Source organism: Netta rufina (genome assembly GCF_964035555.1).
Source record: "Netta rufina genome assembly, chromosome: 2".
Classification (NCBI taxonomy): domain Eukaryota; kingdom Metazoa; phylum Chordata; class Aves; order Anseriformes; family Anatidae; genus Netta; species Netta rufina.
In genome coordinates, this window is record NC_140124.1 from 14,684,987 (window position 1) to 14,705,559 (window position 20,573).

General features: G+C 35.6%; 1 protein-coding gene across 13 annotated transcripts in view; it reads left to right on the forward strand.

Annotated features, from left to right (window-relative positions):
- PARD3 (par-3 family cell polarity regulator) overlaps window positions 1-20,573 on the forward strand; it is a 446,166-nt gene that overhangs the window by 226,721 nt on the left and 198,872 nt on the right. For 12 of the 13 annotated variants that reach the window (XR_014618202.1, XM_084281998.1, XM_084281993.1 and 9 more), the window contains 3 exons: window positions 986-1,069; window positions 9,767-9,892; window positions 11,247-11,629. Coding sequence is in view for 12 of the 13 variants with exons in the window: in XM_084281998.1 (XP_084138124.1) it covers window positions 986-1,069; window positions 9,767-9,892; window positions 11,247-11,629 (593 nt within the window). In the remaining variant the exon portion in view is untranslated. The remainder of the gene's footprint in view (window positions 1-985; window positions 1,070-9,766; window positions 9,893-11,246; window positions 11,630-20,573) is intronic. The other variant, XM_084282000.1, reaches the window with a different exon arrangement.

Sequence of the window (20,573 nt, forward strand, 5' to 3'; positions counted from 1 at the left end):
TGTATTGGGCCAGGAAATATGGGAAAAGTATGTAATACTAGAGAGAGGCATAATCCAAAAATTTAGATTGTGGCTTTTGTTCAGATCTGTCTCTTCCAGATTTGCTAAGAGGTTTGGCCTTCGTGTATTATTTTCTCATCTGGGTATTTATAACTCTTTAGGGTCTCTGGGCTATACTCCACCTTTCCAGCTGTGTGCATGTTTCAAACTCACCAGAAGATTTGGTCCAAATCTATTTGTAGAATCTTTGCAGATCTTTTCTGAACCTGTACTTTCCTCTTTTGATTTTTCCCTCTTTACAGCAAAAGGTATAATTGAAAACTAGCTGGATGGCTGTTTCAGGAGGACATGTGGTTGTTTCGGAATGTTATAGCTAAATCCTACTGTGGAAACTTTGCCTCGTAAGGAAATACAGATACAGCAAGCTTTCAATAAAATATATGGAAACACAATAAAGCAAATAAATGCATTGTAAAACCAGAAGAATTTAAACAATTATGAATTAAATAATTCTTACTTAATTAAAGGGTATTTTTGTAAAGACAAATATTATGGCTTGGAATGGGGTCTCTCTACAATAAGCAAATAAAGCACGCTAGTACTATGATTAGGGTTTAGGCTTTAGGGGAAAAAACTGTATGTGGTGTTTAAGATGTTTCTGCTCGGCACTACAAACAGTTACATTTAACTTCAGAATAAGGAAGAAATAAAACAACATTCATGTGATGATGATACCTATTTTTATAGAGTAAACTAATTATCAGTTGCTTTGATTTTTCACTTATTTTATTAATTGAACTGTTTTTGCTGATTGATTTCCTTTCATGCCATCAGATTAGTATTCAGGTATGTAGTATTCAATAATGCTTTCATCACCATGACTTAATTTCTGGAGCATTTTTGTTTTTCTGTGTGTGTTTGTGTGGGGTTTTTTGGTTCATTCACGGTACATGTTCACATTCCCTCATTCATCGTTGTCTCACAGTGATATGGTAAAGCTCGTAGAAGTCTCCAACGACGGTGGGCCTTTGGGAATCCATGTAGTGCCTTTCAGTGCCCGAGGTGGAAGGTAATGTATCGTGTAGGATTTTAATTGAATCATAACTTGCTGTATTTTATCTTAGTTATGTTAATTCTTGTATTGTGTGCCTTTGACTTATGTGAAATATTGAACTTTTTTAAGAAAGGCAGAAATGCAAGTTTACTGACTGTACTCTGTAATGTAAAGGCTCTGCTTAAAATGAGTTGGAATTGCAAGGTTGTCGTGTGGTCCCTTGGGAAACTGAACTATGAGGATGTTTCCTTTTGGACTCTTACAAATTATAATCTGCTCCTTTAGTTCAGGTGGATATTTAGGCAACATTTCCCCACTGACTGTTTATAGCCACATTTTCAAAAAGAACAACAGTCTAAACCCAAGGCTTCCTGTGTCTGTGTTTGATAAGAGTGGAATAAAAACCAGTTATCATACTTCTGATATTTAGTATTGTCCCATGTGTTGGGGTTAAAATGAAGTTGCAAAAACAGTTGAAACATTCTGGTTTTGGGGAAGATGAACCTGTTTGCATTAACTCACAAGCTGTAATGTTTATGAAGAGTGCAAAGAAAATCTTCTACTTTAAAAAATCAAAATCATTTTGGGGACAGTACGCATCATCTCTAATGCTTTGGTAAAGCAGAGATTTGGCATTTAGTGCCTTTAATCAAAACACTAACAGTCTCAGAAAAATAGCTTAACTTTCATAGTAATTAGCGGTGGGTTTGAAGCTTTTAAGTGTGTTGAAAAAAATTATTTATCACAAGTATAAGCAAATTTTATTTTGGCGCAGGGTCAGCAAGCACTCTGACCTGGCTTGACGTTTCTGCTCTCACTGCAGATGTCTCCAGCTTCCTCCCTCATTTGGGGACAGCTGTGTGTCTGCTGCTCTAGCGAGCTTTGTCTGCTCTGAACTGAAAAAAATGCTGGGGGGAGAAACTTGTGTTCGTGTCTTGAAAATGTGGAGGAGCAGCCAGAGGTGGAGAGGACCTCTCTGCTTCCAGAGCATTTCTCCTATACTTTGTATGTAGTAATGGAAGGAAAAGGAGAGGTCATTGCTCAGTATTGATTATAAACACTGCTGTTGTGCTGCTGCTTCACTGCCAGCTGTACTCACGTCCCTACATGCTTTCAGTGAGAACAAAGGCATTTTCTCCAGCTGCCTGGTTGCAGTGTGGGAAGGGAAGGGAATACATCTATCTTCAATTTTGGAGGACTTGGTGTGTTCTTTTTCTTATTTTTTTTTCTTATTTTTTTTTTTTTTTCCCACTGCTGGGCCCCCATCTCTTTTGAACAAATAATAGACACTTGGTTTTACTTTTGCTAGATTCAGAGGGAGAGCAGATGCTTGGCAGGGATGCTCTTCTGCCTACTTCTTTCTCACTCCAGCACATGGCTGCTCTTTGTCCATCCTCTGGCTGCAAAGCCACTTCTCTGTGCTGCACTGAGCAATCTTACTTGAGCAGGGGATCTGCTCATTAGAAACCTAAATATACAAAACCAAAGTCGATAAAAGACTTTGATCAGCAATGTCAAAAAAGAAAAGATCAGATGTATCGTATAACCTAGCATATAGCTTTTTACACTGGCCCACCATGTTTCATATTTGTTTGGTGTTCAGTTACGGTTATGCTGTGTTTTCAGTTCTTCCAGTTCCTTTCATTCTTTTTTGAAAATGTTACTTTAACAAGCAATGGTTATTAAAATAATAATTTACTTTCAAAAGTGTAAAAACATACTAATACAGTTCTCCCTCTTTCCCCCCCAAAAAGCAAACACCCTAAACCTTTAAAAAGTATGTGCCACAACTATGTCTTTTGCTTATTTTGAGGAAATATTTGTTTCTTTCATGGTCTTTTGTGGTAGGCTTCAGTTTGGAGTAAGAATCTGTCTTCTGTATTGGCTCATGATTTTGAACAAAATTTGTAAAGATCTCTGCCTCATCTATGGAGATGCTACTGATTATTCCTACTCCTGGAAAAAACGTTATTTTTTATGAAAGAATAAAAAAAACCCTCTCAGTTATTCTCTGGGAAATATTCTATTGATTTATCCGGACATGGTCAACACTTTCTTTTATGGATATATTTGCCTATTATTCCTCTGTTTTTACTTCTACAAATACATCTGTCCTTTATTGGCCCTTTTGACCATATGCTTTGGGTAACAGTTTATTCACCTTGTCAAAAGAGAGGAGGGGTATACATATTCATCACCTTATGGTTGTGAAATTTTTCAAGATTAAAGTTCTGTTTGCAAAATCAGCTTGCTTTTTGTAATGGTGTAAGTTCAGTCTCAAGCAGAATATAAGGCATGAAAAATGAAAGCAGAAAAAAAGAACAGGATGTAAACAGGAAAGTGTTTACCTAAAGAGAAGAACAAGGAGGAAAAGAAGGAGAACAACGAGATGAAAGCAGAAAGGGAAAAAATTATCTAAATCTGTGAAGAATTGCTGTTAGCATCAGTCTGTCCTTCATTTTACAGAAGAAAGTAGGTGCTCAGAGAGGACAGCAAGCACTCGGTCTGTTAAGAATTTAACATTTGAGCAATCCTGACTGATGGAAGAAGTTATGTTGATGCATATTATAGCATGATTTACTGTTATATGGCCTCTTCTACTTTTATGAGACTTTGAAATTTTCTTGAGCTCTAAACCATTGCTGCACTTCTGAAATGGTGCCATATCTTTCTTTGGGAAGAGGTTCAGCTGACACAAGGAATATATGAGATAACATCAGAAATCTCTGTGAGTAGCAGTGGGGAAAGCTCCATAGTCCCAAGACTATTGTGAAGTTTGCATTACTGGAACAGAAAAAGATTTTACTATTCACCTGAAAAAACTTTGAAAGAACTTCCATTAATAAATACCAGACATATTATTTTGATTCAGAGCTGTGAATTTGTGGGGCTTTGCCTGCTGTCCTTCCTATCAAAACATGCCATGGAATCCATGATAAAATCTAAAACGTGGCAGCTAAAAATATTTAGTCTGTATTTTTAGATTATATATCCTGAATGTCCTAAAAATATTAAAGAAGTCTTAGAAGGATGGGAAAACTAAGAGTCTGCATTTTCTTACTTTTTGCCAGTTTATATCATAAATTTAACTGATTTAATTAAGAAAAAAAGTTTTATTATAAAATTCATGTATACACAATCCCTGTGCTAGAAAATTCTTCCACATTTTTCTGCTCTATGGGTTTTTGATTTTTTCTTTTTTTTTTTTTTTTTTCTTTTAGTAGAAGTGCCCTTCACTGTCTAGAACTTACGAAGCAGTTTATATTTCACTGTAAAAGTTTTATTCTTTTCCTCAAGACACAAAAACCCTAAAGTCACATCTAATGCCTATTGTCTATGCTGACATTCCTTAATATTGCTTTCAAGGTGACATTCTAACAATCACGTTGTATTTGATCGTCTAGTGGGTATGTGTTACCTGCATCTCCATTTATTTCTTCTGCATTTCCAGCCTTTTAAGTCTCAGAAGTAGCTATGGTTTTCATATGCATTGGGAAAAGATTCCTGTGGAGCGAATGTACCATTCCCTCATTCTCTTAGCTGAACTCAAGGCTTTCTTTGTCTGATCTCATCCTTTTAAAAGTTGTATAAACTTAATTTGAAGTATTGTTCAAACTAAAAAGCTGAGGAATAGTTGCCAAAGATAGGAAATTGGTCCCGGACTTCAGGCATCAAAGCTGACAAAGTTATGTTAATATGCTACAGTAGCTCGGTGACATAAATGTTGTGTAAAGGAGTTGATGTCCAATTTAGCATTGATCAGCCATGATAATTTAACTTAAACAAACAAGCTGATTTGCCTACTCTGACCTCCTAGTCTCAAGAAATTTGCACTGTGTTTGTGTTCCCGTCAAACATCTCAGAGCTCTTCCATTGTTACATAGTTTGTTTGAAACTGCTACACATCTGTTTTTGAATCCGTCATTATTTTTGCCCCTTAATCTAGTTTTTGCCTTTTCATGTTAGTGACTTTCATAGACATCTAAATTGGTTATTTTCTCTTCTGCCTGATTTGATTATGTGCGGTTAGTTTGTAGGTAAGAGGTAAATAACTTCAGTGTGTACGTGCAGTGGGCAGTGATGGCTGAATCATAGTCTGGATGCTCGAAGTAATATTTTTATTACTCTCACACTATCTACACTGTCAGTTTTTATTAAGACAAATTATCATCATTTCCATACAGCTGGGTGGCATGTGGGGAGTTCACAATTTCAAAGAACTACTCAGACAAACTCAGGCAATTTAGACGTCAATAAAACACTTGCTGCTTATTTCTAGTTTTATCATTGGTTGTAATTTATACTTAGAACTGAAACGTTAACTCATGTAGCTGAGTTTATTTTAATTGTATAATTAGAGTAATGAACCTTGTGGAAATACAGTGGTACAAATGCTAATATAATCTAAGCTGTTTACATTCCCAATTATGTATTTAAAACAAATACAAAGATAGAGCTTTGCACTGTGGTACCCATGTCTGTGTTTCCCTTTTGTCCCCTCCTCAGCTAATGCAAGTCTAAAACAGAGAAGGTACCAAATTTCCATTTATAAGTGTTGTTTCTACAGGGTTGCAGACTTGTAGAGTGTTTGCAGAGTGCAGAGGTTCACACAACATTTAACCCCGTTCTCAAAGAAGTTATAAGTTAAGATTTTTATAATGGAAGAACTTACATCAGAAAACTTGTGGTCTGACTTTCCCTGATAATATTAAGCAAATACAAATAAATGCACCCATATATTTGTATGCCACATGGTTGTGTTCAAACAGATATATATGCTCTTCTGTATTTTACAGTAGATTAGTTTATAGGCTGACAAAATTTATATGGTTTCCTAATGTAGGAAAGGTAATTCTGAAACCGTAGTAGAGCTTACAGCTCCACTTTTCAGAATTAATGATAGTACCATGTGGCAGGGAAGCAAAATCCAATTAGTGTTTAGGTTATTGCATGTTTGCCATAGCAGCTCTACCCTGTTTATCTGTGGTCACTGCAACAACAAACATGAATCCCTGTAACTCATTTTTTAGAGTAATTTTCCTGCACCTAACCATAGTTTGCTGAAAAAAATCTGCAGGAAATTGATAGGCTTTTGTTACTAAAATTTTCGGGTATATATGTTTTCCAGGAGTGTTTACCACGCTATGCAGAACTGTGTTCAGTAAGTTGTTTACAGAACTGCGTCTAAAGGGATCTTTGTTCCATGTGTTTTTAAAAAAAATAAAAATGAAAATGAAAAGACAGGCATTGTGAAGATCCTGGTTTCAAATTTGACTCAGGCTGTTCATCCAGCTTTGAATCTGTTCTCAGTGTCTTCAGCTTTATGTGCCTTGGTTAGCCTAGCTCTAACATTTGTTAAAAAGAGAAGTCCTCATGAGCACCATATGTTGTGTCTGAGATGAGCAATCTTGCATTAGTAAAACTTGTAGCCTTTGTTTAATGAGATTATTTGCAATTTTGACTGGTAGCACATTTATGTGTTACATTATTTTACCATTGGTTAAGATTAGTACAATTTGTACTAGATTTAAGGATTTAGCTGAATAAAGTTTAAAAAAAAAATTACAAGCCATGCATAAAGATGTCTTGCATTAATAAAATTTTTAATACTCCTTCAGAATGCAAAACAGTGGAAAGTTGTTTTTCAAGAAAAATGCTATGCAAAAAATGATAGACCACTTGCTTTGAGAGTGTATGAGTATGTGAAGATGTTGGGATAAAATAATCATAGAATTTTGCGTTTTGTATTATTACTGTAATACTGACTCAGAGTATTGTAGTGGGTGTGGAATTTTTTGGTATTTAATACATTGGTATTTTAATATTTCTAATATTTAAGCATATAAACAAAAGACCTGTTGCTGTTACTGTGTGTGTTCTCATGCAATCAGTGCATGCACCTCCAAATTCTGTATCTGTGGGCATTACAGTGGAGCTCACCCACAACAGACTACTGCTGGGCACGAAGAGAAAGAAGAGAAAGTGCAGACACAGTTCTTTCCTCTTCCCCTCAAATGTTGTGGGATGGTTTCTCTCAAATGTAATATTCACGTTCTTGTATTTGCTTGCTCTGTCCCTTGTAGAGATACCCCTTCAATAACTTCACCTTGGGGCCCAAAGACATTACCCAGAGAAATTCAACAACTCACAAGTGAAAAAGTAGCCAAACTTGTTTTTTAACTGTCAGTTTTAAATGTATGAAAACTGAAGTTCCAATAAAACTCATGTAGAGAGGGCATACAAGTATTTTTTCTTTTCTTAGAGAAATATAAATACTTTTACTACTAACATTCATAAATACTATTTTTTTTTCTTTCTGCAACTAAAAACAGTGTATAAAATTTTATTTTCTAGAATTATTTATGATGATGTAAAAATCTGAGATGGTGTTTGACACTTTTATTAGTGAATAGGAGGAAAAAGGGATGGTATGAACATTTTAGAAATTCGTTTTGTTTTACTTCATGTGACACTTTCGCATTATTTTAAGCAAATTTTAGTATAATAAATGCAGCACAACGTGATCATTAAACTATTGTTTGACTGTTGTGGACTTGTTTTTTTACTTTTTACTTTTTTATTTTTTTCATGCAAACTGTTAACAGGAATGTGGGAAAGGCAAACAGGAAAACACCTTAAAACATGTAGATAATACTTCCGAGATTATATCCTAAAATGTGTTTCACTAGCTAGGTGATCACTAGCTAGGTTTTTGCTTTGGGGAAAACAAACAAAGAAACAAACAAAGTTTATTTATTTATTTATTTAATTATAATGGAAGACACAGGGTTGTTGGAAGGAATCTACAAAAGGTGGAACTTTCCAAAACCAAAGAATATCAACGTGGCATGGGGAAGGATAGGACTAGACACATACTAGTATCTGTTGTGTTTTTCAATACTTTTTTTTCTGAAATGCTTGTATTCTAGAGAGCTGATACTTTAGCTTTACGGAACCTTTCTAATCATTGTGTTTGCCACTGTTATTGTGAAGAGACAGATTGCTAATTGCAACAGCTGAGCTCAAGTTGAGCCCAATCACAGTTAGCATCAGTGACAGTGACTGCACCCCAGTGGTGCATCAGGAACAAGTGAGGGCACTGAAGGTTTGTCTCTCATGGGACCTGGACGAGTTGAAGGTTAGGTATGCAGTATGCTAGGTGTTTGCAAAATATACTGTATGAGCTGGAAACAGAATATTGTCAGTTAAATGTTAATGTCTGATTCAAACTTCATTTGATGATTTCTGTTGTCAAAATGATTTATGTCGTTTTTCTCAGTCTGTTTGCATGTATAGATCCTTTACACTTCGTATCTTATTGTCTCCAGGAAGTTCCAAAGTGGAAATACTAAATAAATAAATAAATAAATAAATAATTATTTCTCTTACTCTTTCATCTGGCTTGTGGAAGAAACAGTATGACTATTCTTTAAAATAAATGTCTGACATATGTTGGTGGTAACTTGATAAATGAAGAATTTAAAGTGGAAGACTAAGTTAAAGTTAATTTTGCCTTTCTGACCCATTTGATGAAGTGCTCAAGTACATTCTAACTTTCAAGTGCATGAGAAGTCCTTTTAAGCATCATTGACTGCTCATTTTCTTTGAGGTATGTGTGAACTGAAGTGCTATGTTCACTGTAAGTTTTGTTCTAAAAGGCATATGTGGTTTTGCAATTTCTGCCATGCAGCTAAGGATTTTGCACACCATGCCTTGAAGTGACTTTTTCAAAAGTAATTCTGTTGACTAGGATGCTGTGAATTTGACCCTCTGATATGTCCTGTGGGATTTCATTATAAAGCTGATTTTAAAACAAACAAACAAACAAATGCAGTGTCGATGCAAGAATAATTCTGAAGATTGAATCCTTCTTCAAACCTAGAGTTCAGGTATAGAAACATCACTTACTTTTCACACAGTCCTACCAGTACGTAAGAAATCCACTCTTCTGGATCCATTTCATAATATCAGGTTGAACATTTATTTCCTTTCTATGAATGTCAGTAAGACAACATTGTACCTAAGCACTAGGCAGATGTGATCAACTCATAACACAGAAGCTATCAGATACTAATTGTTTTCAGTCATTACTGCACCAATTCCCTGAAGATAATATGTTGAATTAAAAATGACATTTAAGTTTTTAATTTCCTTTTTGCTGTTTTGCAAGAAAAGTTAAGGTTTACAACAAAAGCATTAGATTCACAAGAAATTCCTGAATCCTTTGTCCATCCTTTCATTATAGGGTGGTTATTACATGAAATGACCCCACATTTCACTTGCACAGGAGCAGTAGCAATGGCTGTGGTATTCTCTGCTAATTCAGAAATTCATATCTTAAGTTGAACTTCTTCAACTTTAGTTAACCATCAGAAGAGATGATGGCTGTCAGATGTGCAGTGCTTCATGAAACCAAGTTCTACTTTTCAAACATCTAGGCCTTTTGCAAGAATAAATTTGATATCATCATGCTGCCTGCACTTTTTTACTTTTAAATGACATACCTGTTTCACCTAGGGTCTTCGTTTTATGGATAATGGATAGTAATTCAGGTAATGCTTATAAATTATTTGAAACTTTGGTATCCTACTCCCAGGTAAAGATGGTTTAAAATTTAGTTTATATAATTATTATGATAAAATATTAAACCAGTAGGATTTTATATGCTGCAAAATGTTAAATCTGTAATCACTTGTAATCTTAATGTTCCAGAACCTTGGGGCTGCTAGTAAAGCGGTTGGAAAAAGGTGGAAAAGCTGAACAAGAAAACCTTTTCCGTGAGAATGACTGTATTGTCAGGATTAATGATGGAGACCTTCGGAACAGGAGATTTGAACAGTAAGTTTATTTACTGCTACATTACCATATTTAATTTTTAACACTGCACAATGAAGTCATTTGTGGCAATGTAGTATTTATGAAAAAATTGTCTAAGCTTGCCTTGGACATTAGTAGTAGTTTTCATTTAGCTAAACTACAAAAATTCAAGATAATTGCTGTCATTAGAATATATACACTTCTTATTCAGTTCTTTTTTGTGGTATTGAATGTTACAAACTTCTTCTTCTTTCATTCACAAAGTGTTTGTCATGAAATTCTCACATGATTTTTGCTTTTATACTTGTAATGCATCACGTTCAATATACATGGACAACATGAAGGCTTTAATGTATAAAAAATATTTGTGGTTTTGTATATGTGAAAACTAAAGTTACTTTATGGAGAAGCTTTCTAGAGAGGCTCAAGACATCATAAATACTTGCTTAGTGGAAGCCTGGAATTGGTAGAATCCTGAAAATGTGAATCGGAAAGACTTTTAACATTGAAATCAGATTGTAGTTTATACACAGATAATTAAAAGAGAATGCGGGAAAGAGGTATACAGAAAACATATCATTTTAAAGATGATAACGTTTTTCTGAAAACTTAAATATGTTGAGAGTCAGAGGAATATCATTTAGACTGATCATCCTATACTTTGATATATATCTGATATTTTTTTTTAAATTTCTTTAACCCGTATTGGAATATAACCCTTTACCATATGGTAAAAAGCAGCTTGTGTCTACTTACTCTAAGATTCTGAATCAAAACTGAGGTCTGAAGAGACTTCTTGACTTTGTGTACTTCTCATCATGACCTAGAGCCCAATGCCCATCTGTGCAGGATTAAGCATTTTGTTCCTATTAGTGTTGCGTTCTGAAAGACTACTTATGTACAAAAAGTGAAGTGTAATCTGGATTTTTTTGCAAGACTGCATATACTCTCAGCAAATAAGGAAATACACAGTCTTTGTATAAGTGTAATTTTAATTTTAATAATTCTGTCATCACTGTGATTACTGTATCTAAAGAAACAATTATCAAGTTTCAAAGCAAAAGAACACTGTAATCCTGCCATAGAACTGCCTGCCTTTCAAGGCTGTGGTTAAAATTTTTGCTCTTCTGAGTACAGTATTTGGAATGTTAGATTTTAAGCATATTTAACCATTGTGTTACCCTAAGGCAATAAACCTTAGCAAAAAGCAGGCAAAGTAGACTAATGAACAGATTCAGGTTTTACAGTTTATGCTTGAGTTTCTGCAATGTGTCTGTCAGCTCATGTTGCTTAATTAACATCAGTAATTATGCTTATAATGTCTTGTAGTCTGCCAGTCCTAATTTGCTAATTTTCTGTTCATTTTGAAACCTAGAGCACAGCATATGTTTCGCCAAGCCATGCGTACGCCGTTCATTTGGTTCCATGTGGTCCCTGCAGCAAGTAAAGAGAAGTACGAACAGTTGTCCCAGAGCGAGAAGAACACGTACTACTCCAACCGCTTCAGCCCTGATTCCCAGTATACCGATGGCAAAAGTATTCACAATTCTGGACTTCACACGTTACAAAGAATGTCTAGAGCGGGTAACCAGTCCGATCAGACAGAATCCTACTCACAGCTACCTCATAGTGTGAATTCATCAGGGAAACCACCATCGGGCCTGGTACCATCACCTCAGAAAGTTCTCACCTCCACTGCAAACAGTGGGTATAACACCAAAAAGATAGGGAAGAGGCTCAGTATACAACTGAGAAAAGGTAAGGCGCTGGTGCATTTCTCATACATCAAGAGGTTTTCTAAGTGTGGTGTATGTATATGTGTCCAATGCCGTTATGTTAGTCATGGCAGTCTGCAGATGCGATGGATTGGTTTTTGAAACACAGGTGCTACTCATTCATTCTCAGGCCAAATGGTTGTTTTGTGCCCTAAAGCAGTCTTTCCTTGCCTTTGGCATATGCAGCATATTTATAAAAGGCCACTTAAAAGAATGCTTTAACGTTCCTTTCTGTCTCTTAACTAAAAAAAGTGAAGTGTTATGAGTGCTACAACTTCTGTTGGCCAAGACCCAGGGAGCGAAGAACTATTTAACTAAAAAAAGTAAATAAGCTAAAATGGGCTATTTTCTGTACTTTACAGAAAATCATGACTTTATCATGACTTTCAAACTCAGTAGCTGGTTTTGCTGTTAGCTTTTAAAAGTCTGTTGAATTGAGCTGGTAGACTGGAGTTTCTAATTTCCAGCTAACGTGTTTTTTTCAGTCCACTGGGATGTGAAAGTCTTCGTTTAAACAGTTGAGAAGTAACGTGATATTTCCTATCTTGGGCCTTATGCTAATGTAATTCGAATAGGGGTGAGAGACTATTTAAGGGCAGAGAAGAAAGTACTGCCTGCTTCTCTTGACATCTGTATTATATGTATTTACTACATGTAGATGCATCGGTGCATCTACACTCATGGAATTTGTACGACACATTAAATGCACTTAGTGAGGAAAATTGATATTTTTTTATACAGTTACCATCTAGATGCTTTTAACAGTGTTTAAATTACAGTAAAATGGCATCTAGGTACAAATATTTCTTATCTCTTTGTAAAAGATTTTTAAAAGATTATACATGCTGCAAGCTCTATGATATTAAAATGAGCATGTTTAAGGTTAGATATAACCTTTGGTCTCTAGGAAGAAGAACTTTATTTACATTACACAGCAAAAAATTTACCTGTTTGACAACATTCTCCGTGAACTTGAAATATTTTCCCCTTAGGAAATTTTATCTGCTTAGTGTTAATAATTCTTCTTCTTTTTTTTTTTTTTTTTATAGAAAGGTACCAAAAACAGTGCATTGAATGGTAGATATTTTAGTTTCACAGGTGCCAGGCTACTTGTCACATTATCATAATGCTTTCTTTTCTATGAACTTCACATGAACCACCAGATTGCTTCTTTCTGGTTGCTGAATTTTAAGCTCTACAAACTTAGATGACATAAGGTTGAGTTGACAGTTTGCTTCTGTTGTTGATGCTCCTTCAAGAAATACTTCAGGCCATCAGCTCAAATCAGCCTGCTTGGAAAAACTTACTGCTATTGGCTGAGTAAGGAGTTACTCTGCTTACACAGAAGTTCTCAGACACTGCAGTGATTTTTACGTATTTTTTGGTGTCTACTGTCATTTGGACATTATGTAAAATAGTTCTTAGCCAGGAGTGTAAATACATATTTCATAAAATTTAAAAGCAACAACAAATGAATATGGAATATGGAAAAACAATATTTTTGCATAAGTTGTGTGTGACATAGATGATAAGAAAATGTAATTTTTATATATTATGGATTCTTTGATTGACATGAGTTTACATTTTGGTCCTCTTGCACTGGGTATTATTCCATGAATAATCTTTCCCCACTTCTGTAATGTAATTCAGCTTTACAAGCACCAGTACATTAGGTGGTTTTGGAGAGGAGGAGATGCATGCTACCTATTGAAGTAACCTATAAGATTCTTCAACATCTAGTTCACACCAGAAAAAAAAATAACTCTTTTGCTAATAAAAGCTTTGAAATCCATATCTAAAAACATATTTCTGAAGTTTACAGGTAATATTTGCTCTTAACATTGTTTTTATGTACTTATGCAGAGATTACACCTTGCTCAGATTATAGAGACAAACTGTTTAGTGTTCCATATTTTGTGTGTGATGATATTAAAAAAAATAATCTGTTCATAAAGAAGGGTACCTCTTTATCACTGTTGTCCTTCATTTGTTAATTTACACTGTGAGGAGACGAGAGGTAAGGCATCCCATTTTGGCTTTCATTTGATTGCTCTGAGAACATACATCTGGAGCAACAAATGAAGCAAAACACTTAAGTATATGCCTAAGTTGTTTGTTATAAATATGAGTACAATAGGGATGCTAATCATCTTTGATTATTTCTAATGAAGGATGTTGTAATAATACAAGCTTTATGGGAACTTAACAAATGTGCTTTCTTTGTAGCTAACAGACAGTAGTTATTTCACCAATTACCATCATTAAATTAAAAAATGTGCATTAAGGTATACAAGCATGTAAGGCTTCATCTTAAAATTCACTTTAGATTTAACCTATGCGTTCTGGTTAATGATGTAGTATATGAGAATTGACTTTTTTTCAATACAGAGAGACCTTTATTACAGCTGCGTTTCTATATATTGCATGAGCTATATTATATAAAATGACATGGTAAGACAGCCCTACAGTATGTGCTTCTGTAATTATGATTTCTTAATATTTATTGCTGTTTTGGCATTTTAAAATAACCTGAACTTTCATAGGATTTGGCTGTTTAATAAAGTCAGAAGAGAAGGTCAGTCATATGTTTCAGTCAATGCAGAATGTTTGTTGGCTTTTCTAAATGAAAATGGATATCTGTTTATCTTTCCTTAAAGGTCAGGGCCTGAACTTTTAGCATATAGATGTAGGGGTTATTACTGATATTCGAATGCTGTTAGGGTGTATAACAGTCTGGCTTAATAGTTCACGCAAATTAAGATAGCACAAGAGATGACAGCCACACTATGTTTATATATATATATTAGTGTAAGATCATACTCAGTATTTTACAAAATTACCAAAAAAATCATAAAAAGTTTTTTACAGCTAATATTTAGAGAAAATAAGATCACTGATGTAGCACACAGAGGGTTAGGAAAAATTTTTATCTCATCTAAAATAGTACGGTTCCAGAGTGATTTTTTTGACTGCAAAAAATTTAGTCCAGCACTTATAAGTAACCTATGATACACCAAAGTATTCTAAGGCTCTGTCTCTGAGCACGTGCAGCATTTAGCCTGATAGCTCAACTGAAGTGTTCAAAATACTTCTTTTCAATTGGACATTGCATTAATCAGATTTGCATTAATTGGACATTGCATTAATCAGATATTTTTGACTGTACTAAGTACAAGTCCAAAGTACTCAATCTTTAAATTAGCTTCTTCAAATTTGATTGCCCTCAAATATGATAATACTGTGCTGGATCATTTCTAACTACATCTGCCTTTTTTGTCCAGCTAAATTGAATATATAATTATTTAGGTAAAATGTCAAAATCAAGCTCCTGTTTTCTAAGTTGGTCTTAGTTGCACCAAATATTTTGCGATTTTTTGTCTGAAATGTTCAGTGTGTTTGGCCTTCAGTCCATATCTCTCTGCTGCCAGCCAGGGGAACCGTGCTCATCTCTTCCCTCTTGGACCAAAAAGTATTTATCTCTTGTAAAATATTATAGCTTCACGGGAAATAAATCAGTGGTAGAACTACAGGATAACCTTATAACAAGAAACCTGTAGGAATTGACAGGCCCATCACAGAAAGGGCATACTAGCCATGTTCTAGGAGATGGTTAGTCCTTAAAGGAAGGAGCCACTTTACTGCACTACAACAGAGAAGAAATGTGTAAATTGTAGATGTGAGCAGGATTACAAGGCTCCTTGCTCTTCAGACTTTCCTACTGGATTCCTGTTCGCTTGCTCTCCCTTCTGTGGTTGTTACTGCACTGTCTCGTATACAGAACCCAAACGCTGCAAGTCCCACCAGGTGACTGGGCATTCAGTGTTGTGGCACCTTTACACTCAGCCCTGCAACACCTGATTTTTTTCTGCAGAAGTCATTAGAGACATAAATAAGATGGTATGGGTAGTTTCAAAGCATGCTAATTTCAGATATTAAAAAAAGATATTAAACTGACATTAATATATATAAAACATAAGGATGTTAAGATACTTGAATGCATACAGAAGAGGACAGCAAAGCTGGTAAAAGGTCAGGAAGGCAAGTTCTGTGAGGAGAGGCTTAGGACACTCGTTTTTTCTAGTCTGTAGAAAAGGAGGCCAAGAGGAGACCTCATTGTCTCTACAACTTTCTGAGGAGGGGAAGTGGAGGGGGAGGTGGTCACCTCTTCTTCCTGGTAACCATTGACAGGATGTGTAGGAATGGCACAAAGCTGCACCAAAGGAGGTTCAGACTGAATTTTAGGAAAAATTTCTTTATCATGAGGGTGCTAAACTGTGGAACAGACTTCCTAGTGAGGTGCTTGATGCCCCATGCTTGTCAATACTCAAGAGGCATTTGGATAATGCCCTTCATAACATGCTTTAAATTTTGGTTAGCCCCGAAGTGGCCAGATAGTCAGACTCGATGGTCTTTGTAGATCCCTTCCAACTGAACTGTTCTATTCTGTCCTGTTCTGTTCTAAAATTCCATCATATTTGTTCTGGAGTAAAACATACGTATGGGCAGTTACTTGTTTTACTTGTGTTAAACGGCTTAAATAGCAGAGCATCCAAGACAGGATCTTAAACTTGACTAATAAGATATCCTGCATCATATATCTGAACTGTACAGATTTACATGCATTTTTCATCATTATCTCCTGCTTTCCCACACAGTTTTTTGAGCCAGACTTTGAACTGACATTTAAAATTTTTATTTAAAATTTCTTTTGAAATGATTGAAATGTTATCTTAGAAACAGGCTGATTTTAGATTTTCTTTTGAGATGCAGTAGTGGTGTTTGTCACTTTTGAAATGAAATATGTAGGTTCCTAAATTGCTTAACTGACCTTGAGAAATGAGATTCAGAAGGGAAGCAAATAATTCTGGGCATTACTAGCCACTGAAGTAAAATAAACTGCATTGAATTTCACCTTTCCACTTTTTTTCACACTTCTCATCACTATTTATTAGCAGACTGTAGCAAAAAAGGAAGAATGTTTCTATTAGGTTGATCAAAGATCTTCTTGAGAAGTCTGAGCTTTGCTTGGAGAAAAAAGTTATCTCAAATCATGCAACTGCATAAAAAGGGCTATGCAATTAATTTGTCTTGATTGTGTGTGTGTGGGGCAGTAAAATAACTTCAGGAAGTATCTAAAATGGTTACATTATGGTCTTGGTTACATTATGGAAGCCCTTATCAATGAGGATAGCATATTTTCTGTTCAGCTCTTGCATGAGGTTCAGTCCTTAATAAAAACTGCTTTCTAAGGTAAAATAGTAGGATAATTATTTTGGCAATCATCCATCCATACATGGATGTCAAGAAATAGTCTACTGTGAAAAAGCAGGAATTTGAAATGCTTGGAAGGAAAGTGTCTACTCTGATTATTGTCACAGAAAGTTCAGCCCTTCTACTTAGTTTTGTTGCAATGTTATCTCCCTTCCTGTGCTTAATAATTTCATAATCTAATACTTTCATTAAGTGGGGATGTTTTATTTTGTAATTCAGTTGTTTAAACTACTTTCTGTCACAAACTGTTTGCATGTGTAACCAACATCCCATATTATTTTTTTTAAATGAGATTATGTTTCATGTCTTTCATGTTGTAATGAAGAATCTGCACTTTTCCTTCACAATCCTTTATTCTGTCTGAAAACTCTTCACCCACATGCATTTTCCATATTTAGGTTGTTCTAAAATGATCTCTGCTTTTCTTGCATAAGTACTATTAAATACAGTCCCAATTGTCTGGTTATCAAACATTATACATTGTTTTAGAGGTGAGGTTTAGTGTGTTGTTTTTTGTTTGTTTGCTTTTTTTTTCTTTTTTAATTTAGGGAGATCTGTACTGAAATACCTTACAACTCATCTGCATTTTCTTAAATTAAAGGAGAAAAAAGAGCATGATTTACTTCAAGTTCTGCTTGCAGTCCTGAAGGGGAAGATAACTAAGAGAAGTATTGTAAAAAGTTGACAGTGTAGGTCCTTCAGACATTCCCTGTTGGGTCTCTGAACTAATGTCCTTTTGAGAGTGACATGAAAGCACTGGAACCAATGTTGAGGTGATGCTTGCTTTTTGTCTTGTATTCTGGCAGTATTTCAGTAGTGCATTTTTCTCCTGAGAATTTAGACCTCCTGTTGATGCTGGTTGAGGACTGCACAATTTTTCATGCAGAAGAGGCACAGAATGCAAGATATGTGTATCCAGACACACTTCCCTACGATCAAGAAGATAACCCTAGCGTTAGTGAGAAATTAAACACTTCACTAGGAGATAATAGGAAATCTAGCAATCTCCAGCAAGGTTTAATAATTATTTTAACATCCTGTCTGTTTACAGTCAGGCTGATTCCATGTAAGATGATGACATTCATTTTGAACATATGTTTAGGGAAATTCTGTGCAGGATTTTTTTATATATATATTTTTTTATTTTATTTTTTTACATGTCCTATTGCTAATAGAATCAATTTATTTCAAAACAGCAACTGATCTGCCTCAATTCAATTTGTACAACACAGTTCCTTTACTGTTGTAACTGTCCTTTTTATTTATCTAAAACTACTTTGTCTTCAGGTCAGAGCTGGCTGAGCTCTCTAGAGTAACATGACCATAGAAGGCGTGTTGAGCATAGCATTCATGAGAAAAGGGGAGCTCTAACTTGTCGAGAAAGATGCTGATATATCAAAAGAAGACTAAGAATTTGAATTACACAAATTAGTGGGTAATTTTTAAATCTTATTATCAGTTGGTGTAATTTGATAGTTGTCAGAGATGACAGTTATGGAGAGAGGAAGATGTTCTATTACATTTCTTTTTAAAATCTCTAAAAGATTAAGTTGAACATAATCTAGACCTTGCAAACTTAAACTCCTAGCTTTGAGTAGGATGACTCCTGTGTTTTCAAACAGATGGAAATTCCTCCTTTTTTCTGCTCTTGTTCTGGTTCTGCCTCTATGTGTCCAGTTTCTCCCATCTTAAAGGCTTTTTTTAAATTATAAATTTGAGATATGAGCGGCTTCTACAGCAAGTTTTCACAACTCCCTTGTTATGGTAACCTACAATTTTACATTATCAGAAATAAAAGCATTTTAGCATCAGGGAGATGTTATATGAATTTTGATTAATGGAACTACTGAAATGCATGGAATAGATATAACTGAATTAGTTATGTGTATGAAAAGGGAGGAAACAAAAAAAAGCTTAAAATCAATCCAGTCACAGAAGTTGTATTTTTGGCCTCAGTCAAACATATCTGTTTATTTCCTGATCTTGACAACTTTTAACTTTAATACAATAAGCTTGGGAGTTTGCAAAGCTGTATTATACAGGTAAGGGCAGCTATAGTACACGAATAGTAAAGTGAAGCTGTGAAAAAATCAGCTTTTGGCTGTCATTTTCATCAGCCTCATGCAAAGCTGTATAAAGCAGCACAGCAAAATGAAGCCCAGTCAAGCCCTCTCTTTCCACAGAAACAAGTAATTAGAATTTTATTCTGCTAATATCTGGACCCAGTTGGGGTGGATTTGCGGTGTTCTGCTAGCTTTGGTAAAGGCTTTCTGAAGATTTGACAGCAGAAAATGCCACAGTCCAGGCTTATATCCTGTATGCATTTGTAATGTGAACATTTCAACTTCTGTTTTTTTTTTCCATGGGGATTTAAAGTGGAGTGTGTGAACCAGACATCTGTAATGACACCATAATCGGGCTATGGGGATTAAGCTTATTAATAATGAAATATTGTCCTGGGCATGCTGTCATGTTTTGATATTACTTTAGAAATTTTAAAACACAAAATATGTATTCAAAGAGCAGCATTCTACACAGATCCTTAAATGAAGGAAAAGATAAGTTCAATGAAAAGCTGAGTTGCTATTTAGAAAAACACAAACCAAACCACTTTCATTTTTATAGATCATCTTCACATATTGCAAGGAGCTAAAGAGCTCTATGAACGTTTGAAGCATCATTAAAATTGTGAAGTCTCCGAAGTAAAATATGGATGTTATGAGATCCAATATTTTTTCATCTCTGTGTAATAGCACTGATAAATTTTATATCATTTTGAAAGTGAATGAAGACTGTCAGATTCAAATATCAGTTTTTTTCCATCTATCTTGAATGCTGCAGACATAAGGAAGGGAAGTTGTGTCATGATAGTTAGCCTTGAGGAACTGATGCAAATTTCTTCAACAATATGAGTTGCATACACTTGCTGTAGATAAATTAGGACTTAGCTACTAAGTCCTAATTTAAAAGATGAAGACTTTAAAAGGTTATGTCCCTTCAGTCACGTAGAATCATAGAATATCCTGGGTTGAAGGGGGACCCACAAGTATCATCAAGTCCCAACTCCTGGCTCCACACAGGACCACCCAAAAACGAAACCATATGTCTGAGAGCATTATCCAAATACTTCTTGAACTCCAACAGGCTTGGTGGTATGACTACTTCCTTAGGGAGCCTGTCCCAGTGCCTGACCACCCTCTGGGTGCAGAACCTTTCCCTAACCCCCATCCTGACCCTCCCCTGTCCCAGCTCCATGCCGTCCCCTCGGGTCCTGTCGCTGTCCCCAGAGATCAGAGCTCAGCGCCTGCCCCTCTGCTCCCCTCGTGAGGGAGCTGCAGGCCGCCATGAGGCCTCCCCTCAGCCTGCTCTGCTCGGGGCCGAGCAAACCAAGGGCCCTCAGCCACTGCTCATACGTATTTCCCTCCAGACCCTTCACCATCCCGTTAGCCCTGAACACACTCTAATAGTTTTATGTCCTTCCTATAACATGGTGCCCAAAAGTGCACACACTACACAAGGTGAGGTTGCACCAGAGCAGAGTGGGACAATCCCTTCCCTCAACCAGCTAGCAGTGCCATGCCTGATGCGCTCCAGGATATGGTTGGCCCTTTTGGCTGCCAGGGCACATTGTTTACTCATCGTCAACTTGCCATCAA